This window comes from Uloborus diversus, chromosome 8, assembly GCF_026930045.1.
Source record: "Uloborus diversus isolate 005 chromosome 8, Udiv.v.3.1, whole genome shotgun sequence".
Classification (NCBI taxonomy): Eukaryota; Metazoa; Arthropoda; class Arachnida; order Araneae; family Uloboridae; genus Uloborus; species Uloborus diversus.
The window spans coordinates 123657172-123678794 of record NC_072738.1 but is presented as its reverse complement, the minus strand read 5'-3'; the positions used below and the strand labels follow the sequence as shown (position 1 = coordinate 123678794).

General features: G+C 33.2%; 1 protein-coding gene across 1 annotated transcript in view; it reads right to left on the bottom strand.

The window, feature by feature from the left end:
* Positions 1–2225: 2225 nt before the first annotated feature.
* LOC129228291 (nucleolar protein 12-like) overlaps positions 2226–21623 on the bottom strand; it is a 29368-nt gene continuing 9970 nt past the window's right edge. The window contains exons 3-6 of the mRNA XM_054862968.1: positions 9831–9936; positions 7524–7572; positions 3231–3399; positions 2226–2454 (exon numbers count right to left, since the gene is read on the bottom strand). Of these exons, the coding sequence (XP_054718943.1) occupies positions 2271–2454; positions 3231–3399; positions 7524–7572; positions 9831–9936 (508 nt within the window). The 3' untranslated portion in view covers positions 2226–2270. The remainder of the gene's footprint in view (positions 2455–3230; positions 3400–7523; positions 7573–9830; positions 9937–21623) is intronic.

The following is a 21623-nucleotide window of genomic DNA, read 5'->3' as shown; positions in this document are numbered from 1 at the left end:
AAAAATATGGCGTTTGAGGACATGAAATATCCTATGAAGAAAAAAAAAAGAAAGGTGGCATGATGCTATGATCAGACACTGTTTTAGAGGCAACATTGTTTTTCAAAGTGCGATCTATGCGGGTTACCCTACTGTCCACCTCTGGCAAGTTGAACCCCACTGCGCGACTGATTAAACGATTCCATTTGTTTAAATAGGGGTGAGGAAAAACGGCTTAAGAACTTGCGGATTTAGTTTGCAATGTCATTGCCCATTTGGCAACAATATAATTCAGATAAGAAGTAGCAAGCGGTACAGGATTTTCTCACTAATTAAAGGGTTGTAATGGTAGCCTAACTCTGAGCCTAACAATTCCTCTTCAAACTGATTGCTCTCCCTTGAAAGAAATGGACTTGCTCAAGGCCATAGTTCAACTTTTCAGAGGTGGGCAGTACATGTTTTAGTTCATTGAATATGATGTATACAAATACAGCAGTTGAGCAGTGAGATTTTTCTTTTTCGATTTCTTTACTTTTCTTTTTAAGGATATGTAATTACATTGCTCAAATGAGGGGTCAAGCAGAAATTGCCAGTGTCAAATTTTCTATTTGACACTGACATTGGACCAAACTCTATCGTTACTTTGTTTTGATTAAGTATGGTTTTATTGGCTATAAGTGCTGCATGCTGTAAGTCGAGCGTGTTTGGCCAGTACCTCACTTGTAGGTTTTTAGAGATGAAATAACAATACAATTTTGTTTGGCTTTTGGCTCTTTGCTCATTCAGTCAGGGATAGAAGATGCAAAAATTCTTAAGACAGAAATGTTTCAAGTAGAAAGGGAGTGTGTCCCGAATTTGATTTGTTGGAAAGTAAAAGGGTTGAATATACAGCACTTAAGGGGGAGGGGGGGTTCAGTTTCAAAAAAGTGATTTTTTCTTTTTTATTTCGTCTTGTAGTTAAACATTTCAAAAATATATTCCCAAAATTTCAAGTCGTTTTGAGCAATATTCCCAAAGTTAGTAAGTATTCTGTCTTCACTCCTTCAAGCTGTAGCTCTAACAGCTGCGGACGCTCAGAATGTCAGTGCTGCTTGCATGGGGTTAGTTAAATATAATATAAATAAATAATGAAAAAAAAAGAAAAGGCTGAGGAATTTGAAACTGCTACAGGGACTGTATTCTATGAAGCTGGAATTTATGCTTTTTTAGCTTCTTAAACTTTAAAAGCATTTTTCTCAAAACCACTTTTTCAAAGTCGGTGTTTATTTTCATTTTAAAACCAATTGACCAATCCATTTCAAATTTTGTACACACATTCTGCATACAAAAAACCTCCACCCTACGTTGAGTTTGAGTTTTTTTTGTTTTTTTAATGCGTTTTTTACTAACAAAATAGCAGAATTTTTCGTGGAAAATAGCACTTTTAACTTCTGTAGATATTTTTTTGACTAAAAATTTATAGAATATTCTTAAAACCATACATAATAATGCACAAAAAGTTTTAATAAATTTAATCAAGCCATTTTCTTAAAACAAATTCATCAAAAAAAAAAAAGAATTTTTTTTTGACGTTGAACCCCCCTTCCCCCCTTTCTAACAGTTAAAAAGAGAAGGAAAAAAAACTTTTTTTTCTACAAAAAGTGTTCCAAGCAATAAATATTAACAACTTAACTGAAGAATTGTGATTTTTCAAGTAATAAATTCCATTAAGAAATTTCACTATTTTGTATCAATTGGTAATGAGTGACGACAATCTTTTTTAAATATGATCATAAAATAAATTTTAAAAAATAAATCTTAATTTCCAAGATTTAACTTAAACTGCTTATTTATTTTTAACTCTTATTTTTGTTCAAACTAAGTTTTAAATTTGTTTTTAAAAGACGGAAATCTATCAAAAGACTGAAAACTTTGTCCCTTTTGTTTTTGAAATTTGTGGCCTTAGTTTTGTATTCCATTCTGTTTTATTTTATGAGATAATCACCAACGAGTTCTATCTCAATCAATTACAATCTTCTTTTTTTGCAAGTGCTTATTATTTTTATGTTTGATTTACACAATATCGTTCAGTACAGGTCTGTAAAGAAATTCTATGGGACGTTTCAATTATCTGCGAGTTTAAAATCTATGAGTATGTTGTTGTAAAATCAAAGAGATTTTGACTTACATGAGTTTCGAGAAATTAATACAGCACGTAAATTAAGAATTAAATTACATTGATTTTAATTTTAAAAAAAAACAAATAATTACAAGAAACAAATAGATATTTATTTAAAATTATTTATTTACAGTTACTTTTCTTTCTTTTTATGCTTCTTTTTAGCACCTTTTAAACTCTTTTCCATTTGTTTTCTCATCCTTTTAGCTTTTATTCTGTCCTTTTTTTTCTGAAGCATTTTGACAGAGAATTGTGTTGAGCTTTTTTTCAGGGCATTGATTCTTTTGGTCTTCAAGTCTTTAATAAGCTTTCGTATTCTAAAAACAAACAAATAAAGCTTAAGAATTAAATAAATATCCTTGTGCTAAACAGTAAAACTGCAGAAAATGTTTAAAAAAGCTCACAAAAAAAAAAAAAAGTTTCAGAGTGTTTCTACGGATGATCAACCGGTACATGTAAGACTTTTTTGAACTTTTCATGTTGCTGCACTGTTTGCTGGAATTCTCGTGGATTTTGGCAGAAATTCTTTAGATGTTAAATTTGGATAACAAGGTTTGAAAAATTAGAGCTATTAAATGTTGATTGATTTTTCTTAAAAATGTTTCATTAATTATTTTTCGAAAACACATTTGTGAGGTCCATTACCCTGAACTTAAATTAGTTTTTCTAATAGAATGGTTTACATGAGTGACAATTGGATACTCCAAGCAAATTCACCTTCAAAACGTCGTACAGTAGCGACTGCATTTTAAACAACATTCGGTATTATATAAGTTGCAGTTAGCTACAAAAAAAAAATGCAGTTTTACCGACCACTAAAGTTGAAACAGTTAAAATAGAAAAATGATTATAATAATCGAAGCATAGGAGAATACAAAGAATACTGAATTGAAGAAAATTTTTAAAAACTCATAGGAAATTAAAGATAAATGTTTAAGAATGCAAATAATGAAAACATACAAGAAATTTAATAGTAATCGATAATCAAACAGCAATAAGAAGACTTAGGCAAATAGAATTGCTGTAACAGTAACCCAAAGGAAATTTGTTATTACAAACAAAATACAGAAATGCATAATGAAAATATTCTTACTTCTCAACTTCATCAACTTTTTTCTTTGTTTTTGGAACAGTTGGCAATTCTTCTGATGTGGCTTTGGAAGTTGAAATCAAAGGCATTACAGTTTGAGTTTCTATTTCACTGATTGTAACAGTATGATTGGGAAGGTCATATGTTACAGGGTTCAACAAATGCTCAATTTCTAGAATAAAAAGATATAAACATCAGAAGTTAATTTTTTTTATATTTTTAATTACCAAACTAAAATCTTAACCTTACATTGTTTTAATTTTTATTTTATATTCAATCAGGTTTCTCATAAATATATAACAGTATGTTAATTCTAAAAAATTTTAGAAACATATTCTGAGATTTTCTTATTTTGAAGCCTAAATACAATATTAGTCTACTTTTTTAGTAATAAAATATTCTCAATTAAGAATGATTTTCAGACTAAAATTTTTAATTCTCTCAGCTACAAATTCAGATGTTTAAAATAGTCTTAATGGTATGATATATACCTGAATGCATTAAAATAAAAAAATAGCTAAAGTAAAATCAATATTTAAAAAGCTGCAACTATATATATATATATATATATATATATATATATATATATATATATATATATATATATATATATATATATATATATATATATATATATATATATATAATTGATTTCCAGTCTTTCTCTTTCAAGCTTCTGCAACAAAGCCAATTTTTAACCGTTCATCAAATTGTCTTCTCGGACATATCTTCACCATTAAACTTTTCCAAACAAGACAAATTTTAACAAAATGACTTTCAACTAGAAGTAGTTACAAATTGCTGATTTATGACTGAGGGCTTGAGTTCATTAGCAGGTTGATAGCAAGGACCTCTTTCAAAGCAAGACATAGCCCAGCTGAATTATTTTTTAAATTACTCAGGAGCAGAACATTTGGCAACTAAGGAAAAAAAATAGATGCTACTGTTCAACCACGGATTGTATGAAATTGGCAAACGGTGGCGGTGGGACTAATCCCCATTTGGTTTAGTGAAACTAGACCAGATTCATGAGTCCAAAGATGTGCAAGAAGTCCAAGAAAAGCAGTGGATTGGCCCCAGCCTCTTCTCTGGAAAAAACACTCTGGATCCCTTGAACGTTAATGCGGCTCCTGGGTGCCTCTGTAAGTACCATGGGTGAAAAGGGGGCTCCACCCAGGTTTCTCCTAAGAGTTTCCTTTCCATGGAGGAAATCTCAGTTGAAGTTAATCGCGTTTGGTCTGCTGGGTTGACAGGAGCACAGGTGGCTGCCTTGGCAAGGTCCTCGGCTACTTCATTCCCAGGAAGACCAACATACAAGGGGAACCCCCCCCCCCCTGTAGGTAGATAGGGCACCAGAACAGACAGAAGGTTTATCAGGTAGAGCACACTCCTGCTTGCACTGTCACTGATGGTTGACCAATTTGAAAGGTGTTGGATAGAGGCACAGCTGTCCGACAAAATCCAGATCATCGAAAAATCAGTCTAGCATGTTATTAGCAACAAAGGAAAGACCACTCATGATGGTGATAAGCTCTGTTCTGAAGACGGACGCGTGATCAGCATTTCTTTTCTGAATTTTGAAGGAGCGATTGTAGAGTCCACGATTAGAATATCGATGCCAGTCAGTTTGTTCTCCAATTTTCTGCCATCAGTCGACACTGATGGCAGTAGACAGAGTAGATGGCAGTAGTGGATCAGTCTACACCGAATCTTGACTGCACCAATAGGAATCCTGCTAATAACCTCCAGTGGCAATTTTTTAAGCAATTCTGGGTGCTCAAACTTTTTATTGGCACTGAGCGCTAAATCAGGATAGAATGTGACCACCTGGAGTCCATCGATTGGGTTTATAGAGGAAGTCAACAAGTAGGGTTCTACATCCGGGTTCAATAGGTTTTGTAAAAGTGCTTGGGAAGACGGACTATTACGTTTTAACTATTGATTATTTTTCCATGTTTTTAGATATTGTGAGAATCTGTGTTGATCTCCATAGCTGAGCAGTTTGTTGTAGCAGTTGATCAAATGATATTTCCTTCTCAAGTTAAAGGGTTGGAGATTGCATTTGTACAGGGTTAAATTTGCAAACATTCAGTTAAGATGAGTCTATCTGAACGAGGGGTAAAAGTTAAAATTTGATGCGCGCTTTCGGCTCATTTGAATGAGACTCTGCTTAATTTAGAGGCTAACACACATCTGCAAAAGCTGGCATCCCAAAAAACTAATAGATGCGCCCGTTTACGTCTGTAAACCAGATGTTTGCCTTTCCATACAATACGTGGTCAGACAGTAACAGCACCTAACTTTGAACTCTGGCAAGTAGCCAAGAGGAGAAAATCTATCCGCCTTCAAATCCCAGAAATTTTCTTTTTTTCATCATATGAAAATATTAAAACTAATGATACGCACATCAGAAATTTTTTTCAAGCTATGACACCATCAACCACAACCACAGTATGGGCATTGAACAGTATACTCCTGATTATCTGTGCTAATCACAGGGCAGCGTAGCACGGATAATCGAAAAACACGGATAATCTGAAAAATCATTTAAGGAATATGCAGGGTAACTATTTAAGGGGAAATTAGAAAAAACTAAATGTTCACACAAACAGGAACTTTTCTTCGAAATTTATTGCTTAAAAAAAATCGGTGATACATTTTTGTTCTCTTTGTTTGTTTAAGTTGTTGAGTATGTCCGTACGAATTTTTTTTACCACAATTATTTCTTCGTAATTGTAACTTCTTTCATTAATGTAATCCAATAAATGTTCCACAGATTTTAGAGCAGTAGAATGTGAAATAGTATAATCTTCATGCTCTTCATCTTCGGTTTCGGTATCATCACTTGTGTTTGATTCAGTAACTAGTTCAATGATATTTTCATCAGTTAGACATTGAAATCCTGATACACATTCGTCCCTTTTAAACCACTCTTCGACATTCGACATTGTCAATGGATTCGAAACCTTCGATTTCTTTAACTTCCTCAATGATGTTATCGATATTATCGAAAACATCATCGAAGCTTTAGAAAAGTGTGATTCCGAAATGATGCACAGATAATCCGCAAACCGGATAATCCGCACACGGATAATCGGGAGTATACTGTAGCTGGAAAGTTACCTGGACAAATGGATTGTGTCAGTCAAATATGGATAAATTTTTTCCTTTATAATTTTGTTATCTTTAATACATTATTTGACAATATTTACCACATTATGTGATAATATACTACACAAAAGCAATAGATAAATTTTAATTTCTATCATTGCACAACACAAAAATAGTTTTCATAAGTGCTAGATAATATTAGTATATATTAGTATTCTGCCTTGATAAGCATAGAAGTCGTACTTGCACTTTTTAACAAAACTGAGTTATTGTCGGGAGATGGTCCTTTACAACATATTTAACCTATATACAATCTTTTATGATCATTTGCAAAAAAATTCTGAAAAGTGGAATCTGAATCAAGTAGGGGAAAGGGGGGCACACATGAACAATTTTTTCCATTTCCTAATTTCTTAAAAAAACATTATCAATTTCTCAGAGCAAAAGTGTCACCATGATTGAATCGTTTCTTCTTTGTGCCCTGAAATTTTTTCAGATAAAAGTAAAAAAACTTTTTTCTTTACTTTAGGAATCTTAAAAAAAAAGTCTTCGATTTTCAGTAAGTTATTGCCCTATACTTAGGGGTAAGGCCGAATTACACAATATACACTAATTGCCGATAACCATCCGGAGCTGTAAACGGCTGAAGAGGAGTTCCGGAGTCTACTGACCTGAAGTCTTCACAAGTACCAAGTGTACTTGGTAGCTAAACACTGGGGACAAGGGCGTGTACGGAAATTTTAGGGCTCATCACAAATGACTTTTACGGACCCTTCCTTATTGAAATACACCGCCAGCTCAGTCAATTCCATCGGAGAACTGCATTTTCGTGCTTATTAGCACTCATCAGCCCGGAATAAGAAGGGATTGAGCTGGAGGTGGAAAACCTCTTAAGGGAGCCATGAGAGCACAACAAACTGGTAGCTAATATAGAATTAGCACTGACCAGACGAGTGACCGAAACATGGTTTGGTTCACCTCGAAGATTGATGGCAAATCGTCATGCCTTCAATCTTCGAGCCTTGCCTTACAAAAGATTTTAGTTTTTCAATTAATTAATGTTTCATGACTCAAAAAAATAACAATGACTTTGTTATTGAACAATTCTGAAAGAATTTTTATTATTTTAAAGCAAACTTTAAAAAAAAATCATTCAATAGTAGCATTATCAAAATTTATGCTTACCTGGAACTCCTCGCTGATTCATTATTGCTTCCCGCAAAGCTTCCTTTTGCTGTAAAAGCATTGAAATGTTACAGGATGAAAAATGTTAATACAGTTGGATCCCGATTTAATGAATTCATCGGGACCGAAACTGTTATACATTAAATCGGGGTTATTGGCAACATCGGGGTGAGAAAAAAATGCACTTACCTTGTCTAAAAGCCCTAATAAGCAACTGCACAAAAATATCCATGATAAGAAAGTACACAATTTTTATTCAGCATTCTGCTACTTATTACACACTAGTTAATTTGAAGTTTAAACTGCTGAGTAGTAGATGTTTGACAATTTCCTTGATACTTGACTCGAAATAGTTCTCTTTCGACATAATGGAGAGAAGAAAATACTGTGTCATTTACAGCCTGCTGCTCCATGCCAAGTAAATCATTTGAAAAAATAAGTTTGAATGGGAGTTTCATTATCGCCTTCTCTGCATTAGAATTGCTATTCATTGGTTGTTACCTACCCGTTAAAAATGGCTGATTCCAAGAAAAGTCTTTTTCTGTTTCAGACAAGATGGATGTATCATTTGGAAAACAATCCAATATTTTTCAAATTAACAAAAGAAAAATTTTTTTTGGCTGTTAAAGTAATTCCTAAATTTTTAGTTTATTATTCAGTAAATAGGGGGTTTTGCCTTCATTTTGGTTAGGGAAAAACAAAAATTTGCTAAACAGCGAAATTCGTTAAATTGAAGTTTGTTAAACCGGGGTAGGACTGTACATTAATGAATTTTAACGTAAAGGGTCACCTTATGATACATATATTTTTAATCATGATGCGGTGAATGGCATTGGATGTAGGCGGGTTTTCCAATAGAGGGCAAGATTGAGAAAACTTTTAATGTGTGCACTTTTAATAGAAATCTCACACAAAAGAAATTTAGATGTGGGATTTTCTCTCTCGATTTAGCCGAGTCTGCTAAATTGAATAACTAATATCAAGTAAAAAAAGAAAATAAGAAAGAAAGACAAAGACATCCGTAACAACACTAAAAACCCTAGAACTGCAATGTTCAACATCCTGATTATGCAGAAATAGAATCTTTTTCATTCTACTGGATTTTTTCTGGCTGGTTCTTTTCCATACTCTGACTTAACCTACTGCTATACCCATCAAATAATCTTCCAAATCAATTAATCAGCAAAGTAAAAAGCTAGATAAAAAATAAATAAAAAAGAAACACTGAATTTTGCAAAGAGAAGAGATCGAAAATTTCAGTTTGCTTTGAATGTACAGTAACCTCTTGTTACATCGAACATTCAGATATATTGTGCTTTTCCTTTGTCTCCCAAAAAATCTTCTTAAAAAAAAAAGAAAGTTGCTGAACCTTTGACATTACAGAAACTTAAATATCTCTCAGAAAAAGTATTTTCTTCTTTCTTTAATTAATGAGAAAAAAAACTGGTATGTGTCCCAAATTCATTGCAGTTTAAGCTGAAACTTTTGATTCCTATTCCAACATAAAACAATATGTTTTTGATTTGAAAGCTAACTTTTTCTTTCCTTTATTGAGAATACCCTAGTAATTGTAACACAGTGGCGCACCCATGGGGGGGGGGCTAAGGGGGCTTAAGCCCCTCCCAGAGATTAGATGAAATTCAGAAATGGCCATAGGCCTGCCCTGCCTAAAATTGCATCTTTTGACCTTTCATTTTGGGAATTTTACAAAATATTTGAAAATTACTCTTCTTAAACTGCGGCTGCTGTAAGATTCTTTACCCAACAATCGACTTTTCTCTCCACAGAGGAGTCAGCTTCTTTCTTTAAAAAGGAGATAGTTGTTGCAGCTTTCTTTATTCAATGTTTTTTCTTAATTTGAGCATAATTAAAAGTTGGTGTGTGTCTTTTATGATTTGGAAATTTAAACTGATTTTGTGGTTCAATAGCCAGAGAGAGAATGCACTGAGAGCAGGAGAGCGCAATTTTATTCTTCCCTGAAATTTTATAAAGTTGATTTATAATTAAAATAAAAACTGTGCTATAAAACCTTACTGATATGAAATTTAAAAATAAATTCTGCATAAATCTGGGAAAGGATAAAAAACACCGATTTTGCCTATCTATTTATGTATCTGAGTTCCTTTAAAAAATTCTAACCTCTCCAAGGAAAAAATCCTGAGTGCACCACTGTAATAACATTTTGTAGGTGTTATCATCACATTTAAAATTAAGAAATGGTAGTTTAATAGCATTATTGGTTCAGTATTTTTTTCCCTTTTTTTTGTAGTACTTGACTTACTTGTAAGTAATAAAACAAAAGCTTACACTTTGCATAATCCTCTTCTTCTCCTCTTTAAGGCGTGATTCTAGTTTTTGCTTCGCTTTCATCTTTCGTTCCATTTTTCTTTTTGCAAAACCAGTCAAAAAATTCCTATTTCAAGAAAGAACACATTATAACAAACTGTAGTAACACTTACGAAATAATATTGTTTCAGATTTGTAATAATGATAATATGGCCAAGCACATAAATTATACATAGAAAAAGATTTGGAAAGATAAACACAAAACAAAGATGCAAAGTTAATTTAAAATAACACTATTTTACACTAAATAACTGACAAAAACTTCTAAACAGACAAATACCATTGAACTTACTCAACATGAAAATCAAGAATTACTATTAGTGCTTTTCTAGACATAAAATTTATGAGTCAAGCTGATTCAATCATTAAAAGTAAAAATATTTTTTTGCAAAATTCATTCAGGTGACGAAACAGATGAGATTAACTAATACAAAGTTTTCCTCACTTTTTATAGTAGATGAAAATCTTTTTCAACAAGCAAAAGGCTGTTCAATAAACACAATATTATTTTTAACTTTTTTCTTGGCAAGTCTGAAGTTATTGGCTTTAAAAGTACTAAAATAATCACATTAAGTATTTTAACATTTAATTTTTTAATGACAGCTTACATATTTCAAAGAATTCTGTGACAGGGAGGAGATGAAATTTCACAAAATATGTCTCTAAACAGCTTCTAACTAATTGCTTTGACCTGAATCAGATAAGAGGGATTTGCGAATCCCGAGTCTGTTCAACTTGACCTTCAACTAGGCTGATTCACACAAAGTGAATATAACTTAGAAGTTGTGTTTTGCTTTACTTTTATCACACTTGATACAAAGAATTGTACTATCACATATTTTTTAATAATAATATATTTATTTGAAATAGCATGATATGTGACTGAGGGAAGATTGGGTATGGTAAAGTGTGATTTTGTGACAAAAAGGGTAGGGGGCATCAAAATGTTGAAAAAAAGTGTGATATCATTTATGGACAGCCCGGTAGGTATTTAGCACGAGGAGGGCTATGCTTCAACCAACCAATATCCATTTCATAATTACCCATACTCAGTGGCATAGTTTGTTTGCCGCCCGGGGCGGTTCTTCAACTTGCCGCCCTGTCATTGTGAAAAAGCTATACATAAAACTGTCAAATTTGTTTCAATTAAAACTAGCAATTTAATTGAAGAAAAAATAAGGCTTAATTATTCTCTATATACTTTCAAAAGAAAAAAAAAGTTGGAGGGGATAAGCCCACACTTGGAGAAAATTGCTAAATTTAAGTCACATTCCGCAATTTCAGTAAAGTTATTAGAAAGGGCGCGTTGGGTTTGCTGTTGTTCCCGATTGTTTTTCAAAATTACTCTCTTTTAGTATTTTTTTTATTGATGTTAGGAGATCGGTGAGCAACGAAAGGAAATTTTACGAAATTTTAAAATGCAACTTAGGCTACTTAGAAAAAGTCAAGAAAATCGGGAATGATCGGATATTCAATGCGAAATTTTTAAGCTCTGAAATATGCAATTTGAGGCTATCTTTGCCTTTGAAAACGCAATTGCATGTGTATTCAAATGCAGCTGTAGGTGTTAGGGGAGGAGGGGCACTGAGGTTTCTTACTGAAATGTCTGTAAAATTGAAGTCATTTTTAAGGGTATCTTTGGTGGTTTGATTGAAAGCGGAAGGTGCAGGTTCTTTGGAAATTTTTCGGCACCGAAGTTTCAAAAATGCAATTCTAGGCTGTCTTTGCTGAAGTTGACGGGTTCTCCAATGGCTTAAAAAATTTTGTTAAGCCATGAGGTTTTCTCCTGAATAATTTCCGTAATTGACGTCCGACTTTGGGCTATCTTTGGGGACGTTAGAGATGGGGTGAAGAGTTCATCCCTCGGAAATTTTTCAAAAGTGAAGTTTTCAAAACGCAGTTTTAATCTTTGGAGACGTTAGGTGAGAGGGGGAGAGGGCGATTAAGTTATTTCTCTCGAAAAAATTCCAAAATTGAAGTCTTAAAAACATATTTCAGGTTTTATTTGATCACGTTAGGTGATCAAGGACAGCCAGGCAGGGGCATAGCTAAGGGGGGGGGGAGTTTGGGGACAACCCCCCCCCGAAATGTTTGTCTCAAGAAAGGGAGAGAGAGAAAGAAAGAAAAGAGAAGAGAAAGAAAAGAGAAGAGAAAAAAAAAGAAGAGAAAAGAAAAAGAGAAGAAAAAGAAAAAAAGAAGAAAAAGAAAAAAAATCAAAACAGCTTTTTTCTGAATAACTATTTTGAAAAATTCACTTCGCTCCACCCCCCCCCCCCCCCCCCCAGTGCCATTGAAAATCAGCTCCATGAGTGACCCTCAAGCGTAAAGACGCCTCACTCCGCTGCCACATTTTTTTGATAATTGAGTGAAATTTCACACTTCGCTTTAGAAATGATTGATTTTTTAAATCCACACATATGTAGCCTTTTTTGTCATAGATTCGCAAATTGTTAAACATGTTTAAATTTTATGAGCGGCGCAGTGGGAATATTACATACAGTTGAATCTGTATTTTTTGAATTTCACAGGAAGGAAAAAAATCGAGATAAAGAGGTTTTAAGATACGGGGGGTTTAAGAAACTTTATAGAAATTTGGAATATGATGGTGAAAATTTGGAATCGATATTAAAGAAAATATGGGCTTTTGATTTTTTTATTAGTTTTGTGATGTCTCTATTCTATTATTACATTATTAAGTGTTTCATTGCGAGTTTAAGGAATCATTTTGACAGTAAAAGAAACTTTAAACATATCTTTTTCAAGAAAAAGTCTTTTACTGCTTTTTTGGTGCCTGATTTTTTTTTTTTTTTTTTATTAATTATTTATCCTCTTGAGGTTAGCAATTGCTGCAAATCTAACCTGGCCAATATTCTAGGATTTTCCTTTTTTCTTTACTTGAAAAAATCTTAAACTTTCTTTTCATTCCTATCATCTCGGTTTTCTATGAGGAATCATAATTTTAAGAAAGAGAGCAACCAAAGAACAGTACTTAACCAGATAACAGAGCAAAATGGCTTTTAATTTGAATGACCTTTAACCATTAACTTGAAATACTCATCCATTATGCAACTAATACTCAACCTGTGATTTTAACCCCTTTACTCTTGTGCCAAGAAATTGATCGAAACGTCTGTCCTTTTGTTAATCTTCCTAGAAAACCTATTTGTGGAACGCATTTCTCCCGTTTTTGCACCCTCAGCCCTTTCTGTTTCGAATTGAAAAAAATGCTTTTGCTTGCTGCTTTAAAGATCATTGGGCTTCGAATCCGAAAATGATAGCATAGCCGGAATTCGAGGCATAAGGTTTTTCAGTAAATTACCGCCCATTAGCCAGGGCTAAAGTAGAAATACATGAAATACCCCGCCAGGTCAGTCATTTCCAGCCGAGGACTGCAGTTTCGTGCTTATTAGCACTCATCAGATCGGCATAGGAAAGTGACTGAGCTGGAGATGGAAAACCTCTTAAGGAAGCCAAGAGTAGTCTGCTGAAGCAGCATTAATCCCATCGAACCCATCTGAAGGAAATTTTATTTTAATTTAAAAGAAAAACTGCATAGCATTACAGGAATAAAATGTTTAAAAAAGAAATGAATCTAGCTTGGTTCGCATTAAAAAGTAGAAAATAAACAAGACTTCTGTTTATAACACTCGAAAATTGCTGTTGCTCGCTCAAATAGATATTTATGTAAATTCTAAAGCAGCTAATAAAATTAAAAATAAAAACTTGAGAGGAGAGCAGATGGTATGCAGCTTTGTGCAAATAACTTTCTACGGCCTATATTTCTTCCCTTTTTTTTAATTCAAATTTTATTATTAACTGCTTTAGAATTAGCATAAATGTAAATACATATAAAAAGCAACATATAAATATAACGATATGAAAGCCATTTCATTTTTTGCAGGTTATAATCAAGAAGTCTTTTTTTTTTTTTTTTATTGCATGCTTTTAGTACGAACCAAGATAGTAAAAATAGTCTGACCACCAATGAGATTGAAAGTCAAACATCCAGTTTACAGGTGGAAATGGATGCATCTATTGGCTTTCAGGGAGGCCAGCTTTTGTAGATGTGTGCCTCTAAATTAAGCAGTCACACTAAAATGAACGGGACACGCTCATCAGATATTTGATTTTCCCTCTGATTTGGATAGACTGGTTTCGACTAGACCCGTTGCTAGAAAGTTTCACTTTAAATTAAATGGAGGAAAAAGGAAAAAAAAGTTAAATTTTCCAAAACATTGAAAAAAAAAAGTTTACACACACACACACACACATATATATATATACAGGGGTCTGTCCAGGATTTTTCACAAGGTCCGTTTTTTGTGAAAAATCAAATAATTTTGTGAAAAATGAATTAATTTTGTGAAAAATCAAATAACTTCGCAAAAAAAAATTGTTAAAACTAAAAAATTGTTAAATTTTAGAATTTAGAGATGGCACGAACTGCATCAATTAAACTTAAAGTTGAGTGTTTTTCCGATATTTGGCCCGGGGGGGGGGGGGGGCATCGCCCTCTCAAGTATCAATATTTATCTACCCTTCTACATTATGTTAAATTATACCAGAAATATTTCTGTACAGCATTTAAAATAATTAACAAAAAATAAATAAATAACTTAAAGTTCAGAATAGGGAGTTCAGCATTTTACTTTTTGACCCAAGAGACTCTTAAAATGCACAGAATTTCGTTTTAAAACTTATAAATTCCGTGATTTTAACAAAAATAAGAGGTAAACAATTAAAATATCCTTTTAACAAAGCGTAATAATCATCAAAATTTCGAAAAATCGGATTCCCATAGCGGATGCAAAGAGATCCCCTTTCTCAAAGTGAAGAAATGCATCAAAAGTATAAAAACGGCTTGTAAAAAAAATATTTTTGATAAAATTATTTTAAAATTGCATTTTAGAGTCCTATGATAAACATTTCATTAATATCTGTGGACACAGTTGACGCCAAAAAAAAAAAAAATATATATATATATATAATATAAATAAATAAAATAAACCATCTATTCAGCATTTTAATTTTTGACTCATTACAGAAAATGGAATTTTGCTTTAAAAACTTGAAATGAGAGTTCTAACAGAAATAAAGAGACTTTTCATTTATTTGCATCCTAATAAAGCGAAGTTAGCTTGAAAAAAGAACAAAATATGATTCTCATATCGGATGTTAAAAGATTGCATTTTTCAAAATGTAGACATCTAAAGAAAAAAAAAAAAACGGTAATTAAAACAGCTTATTTAAAGTTAATCATCCTTGTTAGCATCGAAAAATCAAAACCCATATAATTTTCTCCCAAAATAACAATTAAACATCGCACCGCACCGCTCCCGTAAAAATGCAAATATTGACAAGCTGGTAAAATGATGAGAATATTTTTGAGTCAAGTCATTATAAAGGTTCAACGCTAGACGCTAAGTGGTGATAATTTTGAAGTTGGTAACCCTATCTGAAGCGATCATATTTTTCCCCCACCCTTACTATCCCTTTGCAGTTCTAAGTTCATTTCGCAGATATATATTATTATTGTTTATTAAATCATGAGCGGGGAGAAAAGTGCTTACCAATGCCTTTTCAGAAAAGTTTACAACAACACCGCTGCTAATTAGCTGTGACAAAACAAACAACCATTATATTTATTTGGCAGTAGCAATTATTTATCACTTGCAGGAGCATCGCAAGAGTGCCGATTTTTTTTTTTTTTTTTTTTTTCAAAATTAGCCGATTTTGTAAAAGCTGATCCCTCTAATTTGACTTAAAAAAAGGTTCCAAAAACTATCGGTTTATACACAGAAATATGCGTTATTTTGCTTTCAGATTTCATTTGCTCTTTCAATAAACAATTTGTGAAAGATCAGATCTTGTTTATCAGAATTTTGTGAAGGGTCCGTTTTGTTTGATCGGGATTTTGTGAAAGGTCCGTTTTGTTTGACCGGGATTTTGTGAAAGGTCCGTTTTGGTTGATCGGATTTTTGTGAAGGGTCCGTTAACGAACCCAAATATCCTCTGGCCAGACCCCTGATATATATATCATAAAAGAAGTAACCCCCCCCCCCCCGAAAGTCGGGTCTAGCTACGCCTCTGCAGCCAGGGTTCAAATGCTGTTTTCCTAAATTGATATTGAAGTATCGGAGCTTTAAAAACGTAATTTTAAGCTAGATGTTGAGACTTTAGAACAGAGTGTAGGAGCTTTCTCCAGGAAAGTTTTCAGAATTGAAGGCCTAAATACGTACTTTTCGGCTGTGTTTACTACGTTAGAGGAAACGGTGGGGTTAGGGGCTCTGCTCAGAAATTCTCCAACATTGAGGTCTAAAAACATATTTCCAAGCTATCTTGGGTGATAGCAGGAAAAGGGATGAGATATTAATGCGCTCTCCCGCCTAAAAACATTTTCGCACTATTAGACTACAGACTGGGGGTGGGAAAGGTTCCCAAACGGAATTATTTAAAACTGAAAATACTTTAAAAAGCATATCAGACTATGTTTGGATAAGTTGAGGGTCCAAACCAAATGTTGAAAAATGAAATTCGCTTCCTTACCTTCCATAAGGAATAGACTAACATGTGATCCAAAATTGTCAGATAGATTATCTACTCTCAAAAGCAAGAAAACGGAAATCCCTTATACTTCGTTTGAAGAAGAGAGCTCTTGAAAGAGTGGGAAATCAAAGAAAACTCTGAAACATATAAAATGAGATGGGCAATAAATTGTTTCGTGTAACATTTTACACCTCCCCCTCTTTTTCTTACTCTTGTTACTATTTCCCTGAAGTAAAAAAAAAGGAAGTTTTTGTTGCATGAGCAGGCTTTCAAGAAACTTTCTTAAAATCCTGTATTAGCTTTTTCTTATAACAAAAATTGGAAAACTTCATTGTTTTCGTCTTCCAGAAGTTAACCTCTACAATCTAATTTACAGATTTTTTAGAACATACTAGGCACTTTTCATAATGCACTCAAAAAGACAAAATAACTTTTCTGGATCAGATCGGAATATTTAAGTACTCCTTTAGTTTTCAATTATTGCAACAAAATGACACCACAAATGAAGAAAAGTGCGGCTCAAGTCAGGTAGAGAATTTCTTATTATTATCGAGCTTTCAATCATAAATATGGGCAGTTCTCAAAAGGTGGGAACAAAAAAGTTAACTTTGAGCAATTTCAAAATTTTTTTAAATTTGACATCAATTTTGCTTTTATTCTATAGTATGCATACCTAGAACACAATATATGAACATGAAAAGACAGCAGGTATTTGTAAAAATTGTTAATTAGCAAATTAAATCAGCAGTCTGTAGGTAACAGATTTTGGACATCATCTTAATGTAAGTTTCACCATTTTTGACAATTGTTAATCTGATTTTTAACTTTTCCAATGAAAATTTTATTTACTACTTTTCGAATTTTGAAATTTAATAATAAAGAGGATATTAATCAAGTACCTGAATGGCTATACATACTGCTCTTTACATACAATAAAGTTTTGGAATGATTTTGAAAAAGTTGATGAAAGGTAAAAAAAAGCTTCAAATTAAAAATAATGCAAATGTAAAAAGTGACATCAGTTTTATAAATGAATATTTTTTTTAATGTCATAAAAATTAAAACGATGTCTAAAAATAATTATTGAAAAAAGAAATTTATATTTCTATTTGTAGATCGTTAAATTATGTTTCGAAAAGAAAGAGAAAAAAAAATTCTAAAATAATAAAATCGAGGAAAAAAAAATTGCTAGCGTAGGATAAAGTCACCAAAACTGGTGCAGCTGACGAAAAACTACATTTGTCGAACTGGAATTCCCCTCTGGTAACCTTTAGCTTATCGTACACTGTGTTGTCGCCAACCATGGGCGTCGCGGCCGGGGGGGTCCAAGGGGTCTGGACCCCCCCAATATTTGAGAACCGGACCCCCTCAATATTTGAAAATCGGACCCCCTCGATAATTGTCAAGATGAAATTCATTATTTTGGAGGAAATTATTATTGTTTTGACAAAAAAAAAAGACTTTAAACAGTTGCATAATACATAATTTACCATGTTTAATTCATATCAAACAAAACGAAATGAACATCGAAAAAAAGAAAAGAAAAAAAAGAACTAAATAATAACAAAATAGGCGATGTGTATAGTGAACGGAAAGTGAAATCCAATGACAAACCATTGCTCTGCTCTCTGTGCATAGCTTCAGTGGAGGATGCAAGAAAGGTGACACTTTCTTCCGAATGGAATGTCAACCATTCACAGAGTAGAGATGTGTTAGTGGGGTAATAAATTGTTAACAGGGGGAGCCATGCCTTAACTCACAAAAAGTATCCTATGTCCGGTCCCGTATTGAAAACACAACTCGTGTCCCCGGCGTTCCCAGCTTGGAAGTGATTCCAGCGTATTTGTTGCTATTTGGGGGGAAACAACTGTAAAACTTTGAGATACTGAAATCAGATGGACAATTCCCCTCCCCCTTTTTTTTCGGCAAGTCAGCAGAAGACGGGGATCTGAGTTTCGGCTCCTTTCTTTCTTATCTCGTTTCTCGGCGCTTGCAAGGTTCTGTTTCGAGTTTTGCAGTGTTTGTTTCTCCAATTCGATTCAATTTATATCGACCCCAATGTTACCAAAACAAAATGAGACACCAGACCTCTTTGGCGGTTTTTTGCAGCTGGCAAGAACACCCTGACCAAAGGATGCTAAGAAATTTAGAAGACCACTTTGCTGGTCAAAGGTTAAATTTGGGGTAGAAAGGGAAAGGAGACGCATCATGTGTTCAAAACTATTCAACACGTGGCTTCAAAGTACCTTACTGAAGCGAGGTTTCTTAAAAGTGTTTGCGGCATCTCAAATTTGACCGAAAAAGCGTTACGTTACAGGAAAAAAAGGGGAGGAGTCTAAAAATTAAAGGGTTATTTCAAAAGTAAATCGTAAGCCAGCAGAACGATGAATACTGTGATGTCACTTCTAATTGACCAACGAAAAAAGAAGCTCAAGATGACCACAAAAAAAGACAGAAATAAAATAAGCTTCCCCTGTTGGGAAAAGTGCGACAAAAATTAAGATAATTTCATGTGATCTTTTGATTTCCTTGAGAGTAGATGACCTGAAGAGCGCTCCCATTTTACTTATTATACATTTTTTACACATTCGATTACAACTATGAAGAGGTGACTTAAAATGAGAAAATGTAGCAAACCTTCTACATCAAATGAACCTGAGCAATTTTTACCTACTGAATCACCATCAACATCCAGGTGCCACTATCAACATCCCACGGAACCGTCTTCAAAAAGGCAAAAGACAATGATTGGTAAGTACCATTCTGTTAAGTGTAATGCCTGTAGGGACGCCCCGATTTTATACCATTCAGATGGGGTTACTTTTCAATTTTCCGAATGAAATTCCTACAGTGGCTCCCAAAAGTGTTCGTACACTTACGATTTTCAATGAAATACACCCCTATCCATTGGTTAAAATTAATATTTTAGAATAGGTATTTAATTATAAGATCTATGATCTATTTTCAACAAAACTGCACGAAAATTTTTAATAACATAATAAAACTTGGTTTTTAAGAAATCAATAATCAAAAAGTGCCAGAAACTTTATCTCCCAAAAGTCTTCGTACATTTTGAAAAAAAATCTCTACATTAGAAAAATAATCGAACTTTTAACTAAGTTCGTGCAGTATACCCACAATACCTTTTAAACGTCTGGGAATAGATTTCATTGTTCTTCCTTTCTTTTTTGTTCAATTTCTGAGTAAGTGTTCAACCGCACTTCGAGTTTTTCTGTTTCTAGTTCGCTTTTCGTTTCAATGTCGTATTTTCGTAAACTAGCCACCAGATATCTCTAAATATGCTACATTAAGTTTAAATCTAGGGATTGAAGAGATATTTCTAAGATTAAGGACAATTTTTGAGGCACCAGACACAAACGTTGAAAACCGTGTGCTTCTCATCTTGATAAAATACAAAGTTGTTCCCGATAGCCAAATTTTGGGCTAATAGTTCAAATTGTTTTTCAAAATATTCAAATGAACAGCATGATTCACTATTTCATCAAAAAATTCCAAACTAACAAGTCCTAATGCTGATATGCACCCTCACACAAGAACACCTTCACCGTACTGATTAACTGATCCAACTAAGTTTTAAGATTAAATTCCTCACTTTTTCTTCTATTTTCAAATACAACACTTTAACTTAAAATGTTGAATTCATTTTCATCTGTAAGTAAGACGTTATTCCAAAACATTTTGAGCTTATTTAACATTGATTTTGCAGTGGAAAGCGTAAGCTTTCTGTTTTTTGCAAGAACGAGAAAATTTCTGCGGGAAAAAGGTCCCATTTGATCCAGCTAATCAGAGAACTTGGCGAACAATTTTAGGAGAAAATTAAGCGCGAAATTTTTCATTAAATTCTGCAGAAACTTTTACAGCACTCAAATGTGTATTTTTCATAATTGTTTTAACAGTAAATCTCCGATCACGGTTTGTTAGCTTTGCCGGTTGACTTTTTCTAACCTTGCTTTTGATCTGATTCCGTTCTCAAAAGTATTTTATTAAGCACTTTACTATAGAATGGTATACATTAACTAATTCAGAGAGATTTCAAACCAATTTACCACTACTGTGAGGGGGGAAAAATCAAATTTTGAATGCTCTTTGTTGCTTTTTCACGAATACCAACCATTTAAAAATAATAAGCAGAATATTAGGGAATAAATGCACAACAAATTCAAGCCAAATGACTTTACAGTGTCAACACAATGCAAAAATAATTTTAAAAAAAATTACCTGTTACAATTTTAATCATGAATTTATTAAAAAATATTTCAGCTTACGGTGACTTTTGTGGCGTAGTGTTTCTCTATCTCTTCGTTTTTTGACAAATTTCAAAAATAAAATCAGTTGTGATGTAAAAAAAAAAAAAAAAATGGACTTCATATTCGAATTTAGTTTTGCGTTAATTTAGTTTTACTGCAAAATTTCAAGGTGTACGAACCCTTTTGGGAGCCACTGTACATCTAATGAGAGTATCTTTTTAATGCAATATTTCACGAAAAACTACTCGAAATTTGGATTTGTCAGACAAGATTTTCTGGGAAAGAAAAGTTTATGGGAGGTTACAGTGACCTCCTATCATGTAGCCCCTGAATGCCTGCTAATCAGGTATGCTTTTACAAGAATTACTTTAACATTATGAGTTTATCGAAGCTAATGCGTTCAACTTTTTTTTTTTTTTAAAATGTTCCTTCTTTTAAAAATTTTAATGAAATGGCTGCTTTAAAAACTGAGCTTCAACTATTCCATAAAAAACTTTAAAGTTAACTGCTTAGATGAAGCAAAGAAAGCTTTGTCGTCAGCCGTTAAAGAAGTTAGGGGTCTGTTTCAAAATGTTGAAAATTTGGTGCAGCTGCTTTTGGTGTGCCCCGCTTCGTCGTGTGAAGCTGAAAGAAGATTTAGTGCGCTGAGAAAGCTCAAAATGTATCTAAGATCGACTATGACACAAAAGCGGTTAAATCATGTTGCTTTATGTTACGTTCACAAAAATATCTTGGATGAAATTGATCACAAAAAATAGCACGGATATTCATATCCCATGTGCAGTCTAGAAAAAATGTATTTGGTGGACTTTATTTTTCTTTTTCTTATTGTGTAAATATGTAAATCAAGATGTACCTGTTTAAAAATTTTGTCTTAAATGTAAACCCATTTCTATTTGATGTCAAGTTTTTATCTCATATATATATACACGCATTTTTC